The 14,330-nt window shown below is 48.9% G+C and overlaps 1 protein-coding gene across 1 annotated transcript in view; it reads right to left on the bottom strand.

The window, feature by feature from the left end:
* Window positions 1-14,330, bottom strand: part of LOC111850409 (rap guanine nucleotide exchange factor 5-like) — a 45,871-nt gene that overhangs the window by 8,449 nt on the left and 23,092 nt on the right. Inside the window, exons 11-16 of the mRNA XM_023824267.2 lie at window positions 13,960-14,060; window positions 3,986-4,064; window positions 3,153-3,315; window positions 2,539-2,636; window positions 1,017-1,047; window positions 604-679 (exon numbers count right to left, since the gene is read on the bottom strand). Coding sequence (XP_023680035.1) covers window positions 604-679; window positions 1,017-1,047; window positions 2,539-2,636; window positions 3,153-3,315; window positions 3,986-4,064; window positions 13,960-14,060 — 548 coding nt within the window. The remainder of the gene's footprint in view (window positions 1-603; window positions 680-1,016; window positions 1,048-2,538; window positions 2,637-3,152; window positions 3,316-3,985; window positions 4,065-13,959; window positions 14,061-14,330) is intronic.

Here is a 14,330-nt window from a genome sequence, read left to right as displayed (position 1 = left end):
CCACTACGAGGCACCTGGGCCTCCCATTCAGCATCACGTTTGTAAAGCCCAAAGCCACACAGCTGAAATAAGCCTCGTGGTGTGATTTTTGCTGCTAACACGCCAGTACAGCTGTCTGGCTAGATTCAAGGCCCCTGACTCTCCAGATGATTAGGCCGCGTCACTCACCTATTGTGTGGTGAAAAATCGCACTCAGCTACCCTGAACTGTGAAGGGCAAATTCTGCGGGGGGGGCTGCTACACTTAACACACACAATGGAATCCTGGGAATTCACAGATTCTGAAATACCACCTCTGCTGAGGCAGGATTTAAGTAAAGCTAAACTGAAATATGTACATTCCAACGTGAAAATATAAATAATTTAATGTCAGCATAAATATAAAATCAGAATCCCAAGAAAAGAAACAAACTCTTTCATATGGCCCTTTAATTTTACCTAATAATTACCATATACTATCTAAAATATGTCCTCAGCCTTTAATTTAATCCGATAATTACCATATACTATCTAAAACATGTCTCCAGCCTCTAATTTTCAGAATAGTTACCCTATACTTCATAAAAGACGTGCCCTAAGGTAACAGCCCATGTTTTCTGCTGACCTTCTTTCTCTCTTTGTGTTCCTCTTGACTGGAGCAGGTTCTCTTTCAAACTCAACTGATGAAAGAGGGCTTTATTCTGCAAGGAGAAAAGTACGAATGCCTGTATACTGTTCAGTCATTTAACTTCTGTATTCTGGCAATGTTCACAAACTGACATGTATTACTCTGGAAAAGGAATCTGACATGTGCCGAAACCAAAAGTGTCACACAAGCATAAAACCAAGTACATCAAACTCTTACAAAAAATGTCAGCAGTGGTCAGTACCAGGTGTGGATTGGAATGTACCGTAAAATACCCAGTTATGCAGGTGCAAAGGGAAAGAACATGGATTTACAGTATGTAGGTTTAACTCACTCTCCATAACAATACTGAGCACTAGGAAATCTGACAGCAAAAGAGAATTTAGTGTTACCTTTCTGTGCGGCGAGTATTCATCCACTGTGCTGTGGAATGAAAAGGCAGCCAGATTACAATCATGAGTAGCGATGCAATGCAACCATTTATAAGAGCGAATAAACTAAATTATTTATAGCACAGCAAACTTGAATTCTGCGTTATATGATGTCATCACCCCTGCAGGGAGGACATGTATGCATTGAGGCTGGCTTCCTCCATGGGGAATAATGATGTCATTTCCGTCTCAACCAATCGCACAAAAGTTCCAATCAGCAATAACAGGAAATGGGCGGGTGGATCTTCCATCCTCAATGCAAGACTATGCCAGTACATGGCATAAAACTTTTCAATTCTCTTGGCATTATTAAAGAGAGAAATCAAAGAACGAGACACATTTTCCCATTCATTACAGATCTCTGTTTTTCAAAACATTTTTTCATAATTTTAATTTATGATCATGTATGAGCTTAATCACAAACTCAAAGGGCACTAAAAATGAGAAATGCTTATAAATTTCCGAAACTCTTCAGAAGTGGTGATTTTCCCAAGCTGAGGTCCACCTGTCCGTCCTCTGTGAGGACTGGCTGTCCCTGCACACCTGGGTCCTCGGTCCTGCCCCCAAGATCCATTCCCTACAGGCCCCTGCGTGTGGGAGCTGGTTCGACCTTCACATCAGCGTGCAGCTCTGACTGTACACCCGCCCAGGGACACATACCGGGCCTGTTTTTATTATGTGTCATTTAAACAACGTCTTAGCGGTTCCTTAACACGGCTTTGTGATCCAATGAATTTCTCATAGCACTAACTGTACAGTATTATGCTGATGACACCACATTATAAAGCTTGCTGATGCACAAGAACGGACAAGACTCATCATTCAGAGGGATATGGACACTTTGTCCTGGAATTTAACCCCCCCCCCCCCATGCTACAACACTATACATGTTAGCTTCATATTCATATTTTTAGCCATATTTATTAACCTTGGCATCATATCTCCTTGGTTCATAAAACAGTTTGAATAAATCAGTTAATTTCATCATGGACAGATAACATTATCTGAACAGTGAACTTTATGCATCACCTTCGTTCATGGTTACTGGAACTGTCTATATGAATATACACATAAACAGGAAATAACTGCAGAGCTGGATAGTTCAGGTCCAGAGAGTAAAAAACCAGACCAAGAGTTTCTTTCAACCAACCAGTTGAGCATAAAGAGTCAAAGTCATAACACTCAGCTGGCTGACGGAAGCAAAATCTTGCCTGGATTTTTCATTTCTGGACCTGAGCGATCCACTGAATAACCGCAACATCTATTTGCCTTTTCACATTTTAAAGGGAATGCAAATGTAGCCCCCATGTGTTTGTATACATGCCTTTCCCTGCTGGACAATGCCACCCCACACTTAAGATTTGCATTGACCTGTAGATCTTCCGCCAGATACACAAATTTTAAGGATGAATGGTGGTCAGATACAGCATCAAAGTTGATGCACATGAAGCTCCCAGCAACAGAAATAGGAAAGGCCACTCACTGCCTGCGGCTCATGCAAAGAAGCTTCTGGAATTCTTTGAAATCCTTCTCCAGGGCGGGGTACTCATAGAGGTCATCCAAGACGTATCGATATAGGGTCTATGGGAAAATAAGCCCTATTCATAAAATACTTCAGACATATTGGTTCATCTACTTCAGTAGAATTTCAGTTCAGTTCAAAGAACTTTGTCAATTGGAGGTAAAAAGAATGACATATCAGAGAGCAGAGTTGGGTAATTCAGGTCCAGAGAGTAAAAGTCCCGACTGGGATTTTGACTCAACCAACCAGTTGATTACACTGTGACTCTTTATGCTCAACTGGTTGGTTGAAACAAAATCCCTGTCTGGACTTTTACTCTCTGGACCTGAATTACCCAACTCTGTCAAAGAGACTACACAACTCCAAAATATATAAAGTACAAAATACTCCAAATTATATGAAACTACACTGCACACCATACTGCAGTGAATACAACATCTGGGCAATGAGAATGCACAGCTGTTTACAGTACTAGTGCAGTAAAGAATGGGAGTTTCTTTGGAGGTTCCTCTGCAACTCCACAAACACGCCCGCCCCCCTTTCACTGGGTCTGTCCCACCTGCCCCGCACCCTACCTTCATGAAGAGCTTGACGTGCTCCTCCTCGCGCAGGAAGTCCCTGTACAGTGAGCTCCACTGGGACACCAGGTGCAGGACTTTGCGTTTCCTGTGCAGAGCCTCCTTCCCCCCCTCCTTCCTGCACCCCGCCTCCTTCCCTCTGTATCTCTTTGCACAATAGGTGAGGATGAGGAGTTAAGGGTAGTCATAATCCAGATGTGCTGCGCCCCTCCCTTCCTTACAGTCAGGAAGAAAGGTCTGATGACACACTGAGCCCCTCCGCCCCTCAGTATGCGTGCACCGTGAGCTTTTATACGATACAGCGACACGCCCTGACCTCCCACAGCAACGTCAAGCAAAATGCACATGACAATGGCTGCTTTTACAACAGGAGCTGCCACCATAGAAGATGAAATAGCCGGCAGGGAGCTTATTAATTGCTGTCAAATCACGTGCGGTAAACCAGGATTTCATATTCAAAGAGATGATTATAACTGCGAGGGCAGAAAATTGACATGAAACCATTTAAGAAGCCAGGGGAACATTCCAGAAGGTCCCTGGGTATTAATACTGAAGAATAAATACATGAAACACCACAGAGCCAACTGCTTGTTTTTTTTAATCCATAACATATATACTGTAAAATAGTTTAGTTGTAGCTATGAAGCAGGAGTATTATTCTGGTATTTCTTTGTAATGTATTCCTTTGTCTATGAAAGGCTGCGTGTCCCAGACACCCAGTCTCTGCTGAATAACACTAAGACTGAAATATCGAATGTCTGGCTACAGGCGATCCTGTCAGCCGTGAAGAAACGTCGCAGCGAAAGCACCAGCAGACTCAGGAAGGATATTGTCCCAACAGCGCCTGACACAGGTCGCTCGTGGACATGAACACCAGGTAGGTCAGCAGGAAGTCGTCCAGGAGCGTCTCTGGAAGCGAGCGAGAGAGAGAGAGATCTGGAGTGAGACAGCAGCCGGAGAAGCGTGGCACTGGCAGAAATGCTTCAGTTTCTGATGTCACCTGCTCTGCAGGACTGATGGCATCGCTTACTGCCATCATGGAGCCAGGGCACGGCAGACCTGTCACATAATCACATTATAACTGCTACTTTTTACATTTATGTTTTAGGTTATTTTATCACCCTGCAAGTAAATTATTATTAAAGTAAAAAACAAATACGTCCCAAAAAATAAAATAATAGGACACGATGTCCACACGATGGAAAAAATGTATTCTGAACGTCAGAAAGTCTGCCAGTAGTAAATCGTTTGACGGTACCATCATCTATTGTCACACTTCCTACCATCTGCTTGCTTCATAGTAAATTATAAACATTTATGACATGATTATTTCACTCAAAAGTAAGAATTGCAAGGTGAAGACATATCTTCAAAAGAAGAAACATTTTACCGAAGTATTATAAACTTATCATGAAAAACAATGAAATGATTAATATTACTATGCAGAAACGCACATTTCGAGAAGCACTTTATATTCAGGGTCTGGATGATCAGTGATCTGACTGAATATGAATCTGAAGAATTTCTATTCTGTAATATTGATAGTAAACTATAGTCATGCTGATATTACTAGGATTAGAAAAAAAAATTAACTTTGGACCCAGCAAGAGGGAAGATTAGTTTAGTTCTATTTTGAACACTAAACAGTTACAGCATTGATTACCAAGGGTAACAGCACTGAGCAGTGATTTCAAATGTTTTTAAAACATTTCCCAGACATTTTCTTAAGCTTTAAGATTAATACTTTTGTTTTATAGACAAAAAAGTTATACATCAAAGTCCCGTTTCCCTCGCCCGGACTAGGGTCACCGGGGCCCCACCCTGGAGCCAGGCCTGGGGGAGGGGCCCGTTGGCGAGCGCCTGGTGGCCGGGCCTTGGCCCGTGGGGCCCGGCCGGGCACAGCCCGAAAGAGGCACGCGGGACTGTCCCCAGGTGGGCCCACCACCCGCAAGGGGAATGTCAGGGGTTCGGTGCATTGTGGATTGGGTGGCGGCCAAGGGAGGCCCTGGCGGTCCGATCCCCGGCTGACAAAACTGGCTTTCGGGACATGGAATGTCACCTCTCTGGTGGGGAAGGAGCCTGAGCTTGTGCGTGAGGTTGAGAGGTATCGACTAGATATAGTCGGGCTCACCTCAACACATAGCTTGGGTTCTGGAACCAATCTCCTGGAGAGGGGCTGGACGCTCTTTTACTCTGGAGTTGCGGTGGGTGAGCGACGCCGGGCTGGGGTAGGGCTATTGGTGGCCCCACAGCTCGGTGCATTAACATCGGAGTTTACCCCGGTGAACAAGAGGGCTGTTTCCCTGCGCCTTCGGGTCGGGGATAGGTCTCTGACTGTCATCTGCGCTTATGCGCCGAATGTCAGTTCGGAGTACCCGGCCTTCTTGGATTCCCTTAGCGGTATGCTATTTGGTGTGCCGCGGGGGGATTCCATCGTTTTGCTGGGGGACTTCAACGCTCACGTGGGCAATGACAGTGTGACCTGGAAGGGGGTGATTGGGAGGAACGGCCTCCCTGATCTGAATCCGAGTGGTGTTCAGTTATTGGACTTCTGTGCAATGCATGGTTTGTCCATAACGAACACCATGTTCGAGCATAAGGGTGTCCATAAGTGGACATGGTACGAACATGCCCGGGGCTACAGGTCGATGATCGATTTTATAATCGTATCAACTGATCTGCGGCCCTCTGTCTTGGACACTCGGGTGAAGAGAGGGGCAGAGCTGTCAACTGATCACCACCTGGTGATGAGTTGGCTCAGGTGGCGGGGGAGGAAGCCGGTCAGACCTGGTAGGCCCAAGCGTATAGTGAGGGTCTGCTGGGAACGTCTGGCAGAGGCTCCTGTTCGCTGGAGCTTTAACTCGTGCCTCCGGCAGAATTCCGACTGCATGCCGGGGGAGGTAGGGGACATTGACTCCGAATGGACACTGTTCCGGACCTCCATTGTGGAAGCGGCCGTACGGAGCTGTGGCTGCAGGGTGGTCGGTGCCTGTCGTGGCGGTAACCCCCGTACCCGATGGTGGACACCAGAGGTGAGGGGGGCCGTGAAGCTGAAGAAGGAGGCTTACCGGGAATTATTAGCCCGGGGGTCTCCGGAAGCAGCTGACGGGTACCGGCGGGCCAGGCGGAACGCGGCTCGGGCGGTCACAGAAGCAAAAACCCGGGTGTGGGAGGAGTTCGGTGAGGCCATGGAAAGTGACTTTCGGTCGGCCTCAAAAAGGTTCTGGCAAACCATACGGAGTATCAGGAGGGGGAAGCAGCTCCTGGTTCCTACTATTTATAGTGGGGGGGGGGGGCTGTTGACCTCATCTGGGGACATCATCCGGAGGTGGAAGGAATACTTTGAGGACCTCCTCAACCCTGCCTCCGATACATCTACGCATACTGCCTTTGAGACATCTGAGGGCGTAGAGCCCGAGGGTGCTGGGGGGGGCTTGCCCATCACTGAGGCTGAGGTGGCCGCGGCGGTTAAACAACTCCGTGGTGGCCGGGCCCCGGGGGTGGACGAGATCCGCCCGGAGTACCTGAAGGCTCTAGATGTTGTGGGGCTGTCGTGGCTGACACGCCTTCTCAACAGTGCGTGGAGGTCAGGGGCAGTGCCGCTGGATTGGCAGACCGGGGTGGTGGTCCCCTTATTTAAGAAAGGGCACCGGAGGGTGTGTTCCAACTACAGGGGGATCACACTTCTCAGCCTCCCTGGGAAGGTCTATTCCAGGGTACTGGAGAGGAGGGTGAGATCGATAGTCGAATCTCGGATTCAGGAGGAACAATGCGGTTTTCGTCCTGGTCATGGAACACTGGACCAGCTTTATACCCTTGCAGGGGTACTGGAGGGGGCCTGGGAGTTTGCCTATCCAGTCTACATGTGTTTTGTGGATTTGGAAAAGGCTTACGACCGGGTTCCCCGAGGTGCTCTGTGGGGGGTGCTTCGGGAGTATGGGGTCCGGGGTCCACTGTTGTGGGCGATCCGGTCCCTGTACGAACGGAGCAGAAGCTTGGTCCGCATTGCCGGCAATAAGTCGGACGTGTTCCAGGTGCGTGTTGGGCTCCGCCAGGGCTGCCCTTTGTCATCGGTCCTGTTTATCATATTTATGGACAGGATTTCTAGGCGCAGCCAAGGCGTCGAGGGTGTCCAGTTTGGTGACCTCAGGATTGCCTCGCTGCTTTTTGCAGACGATGTCGTCCTGTTGGCTTCATCTGCTGGGGATCTCCAGCAGGCACTGGGGCGGTTCGCAGCCGAGTGCGAAGCGGCAGGGATGAGGATTAGCACCTCCAAGTCCGAGACCATGGTTCTCAGCCGGAAACGGGTGGTTTGCCCTCTTCGGGTTGGGGAAGACGTACTGCCTCAAGTGGAGGAGTTTAAGTATCTCGGGGTCTTGTTCACGAGTGAGGGTAGGCGGGATCGGGAGTTGGATAGACGGATCGGAGCGGCGTCTGCAGTTCTGCAGGCGCTTAACCGATCCGTCGTGGCTAAGAAAGAACTGAGCCAAAAAGCCAAACTCTCGATCTATTGGTCCATCTTTGTCCCTACCCTCACCTATGGTCATGAGCTATGGGTAATGACCGAAAGAACGAGATCGCGAATACAAGCGGCCGAAATGAGGTTTCTCCGCAGGGTGTCTGGGCTCTCCCTTAGGGATAGGGTGAGAAGTTCGGATATCCGGGAGGGCCTCGGAGTAGAACCGCTGCTTCTTCACGTCGAAAGGAGCCAGTTGAGGTGGTTTGGACATCTGGTGCGGATGCCTCCTGGGCGGCTACCCGGAGAGGTTTTCCGTGCCTGTCCTACAGGGAGGAGGCCCCGAGGCAGGCCCAGGACTCGCTGGAGGGATTATATCTCTCGGCTGGCCTGGGAACGCCTCGGTGTCCCCCCCGAGGAGCTGGTGGGGTTAGCTGGGGAGAGGGAGGCCTGGGTGCCTCTACTGAAGCTGCTACCCCCGCGACCCGAACCCCGGACAAGCGGAAGATGATGGATGGATGGATGGATGGTTTTATAGACAGAGCTAAAATTTTCTGATTTTGCAAATAAGTGACCTTTCGGGTGTGTCCTTCAATCACATGCCCCCTAGGCTGCTTCATTTGTAGTATTTATAGACCAGAACTTTGGCTCAAGCAACTTTAAGTTCAGATGACCTTAATGCCAAATTCCTATTCTGAATTTACGCATTTTACTAAATAGAAATACTATACAGAAATGATGATTTAAAAGATCTTCCTTCTTAGGAACAAAGTAGGATTATATATCTGTTGCAAACGAAAACGAATTTTTATTTCATAGTGATATATGCAATATACATAAAAAGAGGGTTAGAATTTCTTAAAATGACAGCACAGAAAGCCACATGCAGGCTGTGAGTTCAGTCTTACAATTTACAGCTATTCCACCCTATAGAGAGGTTGCCTCACGATTCATGCTATTCTGGGCCTTATCTGGGAGAGATGTTTTAATACAAATGTATCCCTTTACAGACACTCATTTCCATTGGACAGTGACATTGTCATTATAAGCACTAGTGTGCGTCTCTGAGCCTCAGATCCTATTAGTGACAGTGTTTCACCGCCCCCCCGAGAACACGGAGCGTTCCCTTTAATGTGACACGCGTGGCTCCCGGCCCTGTGAAGCTCTGTGACATCATCATGTTAATCTGTACTATTCAGCTGTACATTCATCACCTCCCAGCTCAGACGCATTTCCTACAATGAAGCCCCTGCTGACTTACTGTGGAGGGGCTGATTCTAAGGGAAACGGCCTCCTTTAACTTCCCCTTCTGGTCAACATAAAACAAGCAGCTTAGGCGTAGAATAATTAAGTTTAATCAGGAATACGGTGTATTAGTACTTGATTAACTGGAAGTTGAACTGGAGCTCAGGGTTCCCAGTATGAACCTGTTTGTATTTTGTATGCTGCTCCGCAGGGACACTTCTCAGCCCTATGCCACTCCGTCTGCTGGCTGAGGGAGGGGGGGGGGGGGGGCTTAGTCTGAATGAAGGGCTAATGGAGGCGCTTCTGGAATGAAATCAGCGACTGCAGGCACTCGCAGAGATGAACGACTGATATGCAAATGCATTATTAAGTTGTCATTACCCTGCCCCCCGCCCCTGCCACCCGCCCCTGCCACCCGCCCCTGCCCCCCGCTGCCGCCACCCACACACACACAGAGCTTAGGAAAATGTGTTTTCTAAAAAAAACCTTCCTGACAAATTGACAGATATGGCCCATGGGCCTGAGGTTGCAGAGACCTTGGCCTGAGTGATGCATGTCCTGCCCTGATCACTGGCCTCCATCATGTCCTGCCCTGATCACTGGCCTCCATCATGTCCTGCCCTGATCACTGGCCTCCATCATGTCCTGCCCTGATCACTGGCCTCCATCATGTCCTGCCCTGATCACTGGCTTCCATCATGTCCTGCCCTGATCACTGGCCTCCATCATGTCCTGCCCTGATCACTGGCCTCCATCATGTCCTGCCCTGATCACTGGCCTCCATCATGTCCTGCCCTGATCACTGGCCTCCATCATGTCCTGCCCTGATCACTGGCCTCCATCATGTCCTGCCCTGATCACTGGCCTCCATCATGTTCTGACCTCCATCCGTTACTGGAGGCAGGCTCGCATTTAGGAAAGCGACTGATAAATTTTGCTCTGACACGTCATTTTTTTTTTGCTTCTCTGCTAAAACTAAAAATGTCTTACAGTTTGATTTTTTGGCCTTTGTTTTTCCCAGCTTCGGTGGCACTCGGTCACCGATCCCACGCAGGCCCTATCCATTACCTTGCCTATCCATAACCACGCTTGGCTCGGCCCAGTGACGGGTGGGGAAATGAACCAGGCCGGTCTGGCAGATTGTTTGACTTTCAGGTCAACACGACACCTTACGGCTGGTGACTGGCCCTGAACCCCGTACAAGAAGGCAGAGAAGAAACGTGAGACGTCGACCTGCCGCAGAGTTACTGGCTCTGGGATGCTTCGTTTAATAGAAAGGAAAAATGAAACTGAAAGCAATTTTAATAAATACGCAGAATCACACACTATGCCATTACCAACATTTCTTATCCTCTGCATTTAATCACTGTTCAGTTACACATAAAGATTTAGCTGCACTTTTTGAATATTATGTTACGATTTTCTCGGAAAGCTACCGATTTTGTGCTTGATTGCCCCCAGTAAAGCCTGTGACCTTACAGAATGGGCCATCTGCATCAATCTGTTATGCTGCCATTGGCTCCCCTTAGGCTGCTCTCCGTTTGAGCGGGGAGGGGGGGTCGGGGGGGGGGGTTTGCAGGAGAGTCAGGTGATCCTGATTGTTGGGGTTAATGAAGTGAACATGCCCCTTGTTCCCTGTGTGTATTTCATCTGGGGGTGTTTTTTGTCTCTCCCCACATCCCAGACCACATAATGGCCACAAACTAGCCCTCCTTTCCCTTTTCCCAGGCAAAACGTACAGATCATTTCACTGCCAAGTCATTATTCCATATTAGGATTCTTGCTTTGGATTTCCTGCCTCATACCTGATCCCGCTCAGCCCTTCAACCGGGAAGATCCATGACAAACAGCCCGACGTTGCATCACGCCGACCCCCCCAGCGACACTCGCGCAGTGTCTTTCCCATTAACAGCCTCGCATCCCCAGGGCAGGTCGGAGTTGTTTCTTTAAAATCGATAGAAACCTTCCCTGCTGTAAATGGGAAAAGCAAGGAAGTGTGACGTCCAAAAGCCGCACGCAGCACGTCTCTGTGACCACCGGCTCCCCGCGGAGGCTGTGTGACATCTCGGTGGTTCTGGCCGGTCACGGTCCCCTTACCACACACAGGGAATCTGAAATTCAGCTACTCCTGAGGTCCAAGCTGAGTGCCATTTCAGAGATCGGAATGTAGATGCTACCTTATATTACAGAATATGAATATGAAACATATTTGAATATGAAACAACATTGTTTCCTTTCTGAGTGATAATAACTGACGTTTATCACTTAACACGAGTCAAAGTACAGAATGCGTGGGAATTTGTATTGCTTATAATTATGAATAATCTCTCATGAATGAAAATCCTGATTGGTTTCCCTACAGATAAACACAGCATAGGAAACAAAGCATAAAATCTCTTTAACGTTTCAACACAAGCGCAAAACAAATGAGCAGCTCTAACCTGACTCCTTAGTATCTAACCTGACTCCTTAGTATACATTTTGCGATTAAACAAAAGATTTCCTGGGTGAAAAATGCTTGGTGCCACTTGGTTTATATTCATTTGGTGGAGGGTTAGCTGTGGAGTTCAGTTATAACAAACTGATATTAAATAAAGGTCTCCTTGCCAAATTGTCAGCAAGACTCCAAACACTAATAACTGGAAGACACTTAAAACTGGAGCCCATAAAGAACACAGTGACTGGGGTCCTGGCTGCACATTTCCGCCTTTATTAACATGCAACTAAATCGCATCACCGCAGTAACATTTCCCACTTCTGTGATAGATTTGTGTGTTGAGCACAAACACAGAATACCAAGATGCCTGATTTGCCTGATGTAATGTTTGTTAAAGAGACTAATAATCTTGCACTTGAATAGCTACAATTTAATGAACCTTCCCTTGCTGTAGATGCTTCAGTACAATTTAATAGATAAACTGGATATAAATGTCACTCTATATGAGACTTTTCCAAAAAGCAAACTGATAAGCCTGAGATGAAAACCCGTTAAAGACGAATCACATGACGCAATCAAGCTTGTCACCCGCGGTCCTCTGGTATATGGCTTAGGCTTCGGCGTTTAAGGGTGGGGGAGGGCGGGGTGGGGTGAGAGAGTGCAGGATGGTGGTGCCCCATACAGCTGCAGGATGCAGGTCTGGCCCAGTAGAGGGCGCTACATGAGCGGGAGGGATGGGTTCTGCATACAAAACCAAGTGGGCCAGCAGCTGCCTTAAAGAAAGCTAGGGGGCGCTCTACACTGTGCCCTCTACGCTCCCGTCACCCCCCCGTCACCCCCCCGTCACCCATCAAACCTGTACCTGCGCACATGTGCATTAGCATATACAGGAATACATTACATGTCATGCAGTGTTTCCCCTACCATTATATCAGGGGGCGCCCCGCCCCCCCAACGGCACCTCCCGCCCCCCCTTGAAGGTCAAGTTAGTTTTATTTTCTATATAGTGCCAGATCATAACAGAGGTCATTTAAGGTAACCTTTCCTATAGAACAGGTCTATACATTGTCCTTTTATTAAACAAACTAAATAGCCTTGTGTTATTTATCTTATTTACACAACAGCTTGTGATTTTTGTCTCTACACGGTCACACGTTTACAATTCTCCTCCGCTCTCTGTAACGCGCGTGGCGGAGTTCCGCCCCGATGTGCGTGCACAGACACGTGCACCACTAGCAGACAGAGGGCGTGCGTCGATCACCCGGTCAGCAGTGTGAACTGTGACAGGGACTTTTCATGAACCATGAACAGGGTAATAAACACGTTTCACAATGGGATTTTCTGCTTTAAACTATCACTATTTTAAGCTATCAGCTATCACTTTTAAAGCCAAACAGTTAATGTATTTGCAGGTCAAGACAAACATCCGCAACAGGCTGCAAGGAGACCATCCAGCAGCCTGCATGCGGATCTCGATACATGGGCCAGACGTTTCTCACTTCCCATATCAAGAGGCTCTAGAAATGTTCTTCCAGAAGCCCAGAAAGATACACCGCAGTGAGAAAAGCTGCACACTTTGTGGATAATTGTCATAAAAATAACTGTTTTATGTTTAGTTCAGTTGTTATATTGACTGCTGTCATTAAAAGAAACACATGAACACCATGAATCCTGTCGGTGTCCGTTTGCCCCCCCCCCCCCCCCAAGCTGTAAACCTACGGGAAACACTGTCATGCATATTGACATTTATCTATTCGCCCATCCATCCCTCCATCCATCCCTCCATCCATCCATCCATCCATAACCGCTATATATGCAGTGCCGTGCTGTAGTTAGCTGGCAGCCTTTCCCAGGCAGCTCAGGATGCAGGTGGAGGGAAACTCTAGCTGGGATGCTGCTCTTATTTACTTACGTCCTCCTCAGACCTCCAGTTCTTCATAAATACACTTCAGCTGCTCATGTCCATTGCAGACATGGTGGTTCCCCAGTCATACACATTAGCATTCGCTCTCTCTCAGGCACAGGCCGCTCCGCTCGCCCAGGAGTCCGACTTAAGCGCTGATGTCATGCTAATAATTCAGTCGTGTGAGGAGTGCAGCCTCCCCACCTCCTCCCACCCCGCCCGTCTCCCACTGCTCCTCCAGTCACCCCTGAGTGCCTCCATCTCCATCCCACAGCACAAACGCCGGCCTCCTGTCCCTCCGCAGCTGCCGCCCAGGGATGTACACCGATGCTCCGAAAATCCTAACCAGACCCAAACTGCATGTCAGATATGTCCTCATGGGACTGGGCGGTCCGATCATCCTCGTGCTATAAAGACCCGCGGTAGACTTTACCAACCAGAGGTGACGATATGACATCCAATCTTCACACAGCCGAATTAGGGCCACGCGCATGTCAGCCACCGGCGTGGGGACGAGCACACGCCTTCCCACACATCCCCAAGTGTCACCTGCCACTGTCCTGTGGCCACGCAGATCGGAGGACTGCCTGCGTGTTTAACGACTTTCAGTTTCAGTTCAGGACTCACGATCCAGCACCAAGGCAGGACCCGTCTAGCTATTTCCACGCATCTCGGGGATCGCATTGGGGGGGATCGCGTGGTGGGGGGGGGGGGGATCGCGTGGGGCGGATCGCGGACCAAGGTGGCCCTTCGGGATTCTTACCGGCCTCCTTGCACTGCGTCGCCTCCTGCTGGCCATCCAGCTGCAGGTCACTCAGCAGGTGTTCCAAGATCTTCTCGGGCGTCCCGGACACCACCACATACCTGTCGGACACAGGAGAGGAAGAGTCGGTGGAGTCTTCCTCGGCGAGGGACAGTGAGTGGCTGCTGCTCCACTCCTCCGCTTCTGTTTCATCTTCTCCTTCTTCATCGATGTATCGGAAGTAGGGCACGTCGAAGGTGGGCACCGACACCCCCTCGGCACTGCTCCCGCTGGCGCTGTCCTCTGAGCCTTCGTCATCCTCCTCCTCTTCCACCAGGGTTGCGGGCGGCAGCCTGTCCTCCAGCTGCAGATCCAGGGATCGAAGCCTCTGG

This window comes from Paramormyrops kingsleyae, chromosome 9 (assembly GCF_048594095.1).
Source record: "Paramormyrops kingsleyae isolate MSU_618 chromosome 9, PKINGS_0.4, whole genome shotgun sequence".
In the NCBI taxonomy this organism is placed as follows: Eukaryota; Metazoa; Chordata; class Actinopteri; order Osteoglossiformes; family Mormyridae; genus Paramormyrops; species Paramormyrops kingsleyae.
This window is presented reverse-complemented; position numbering and strand designations above follow the sequence as displayed.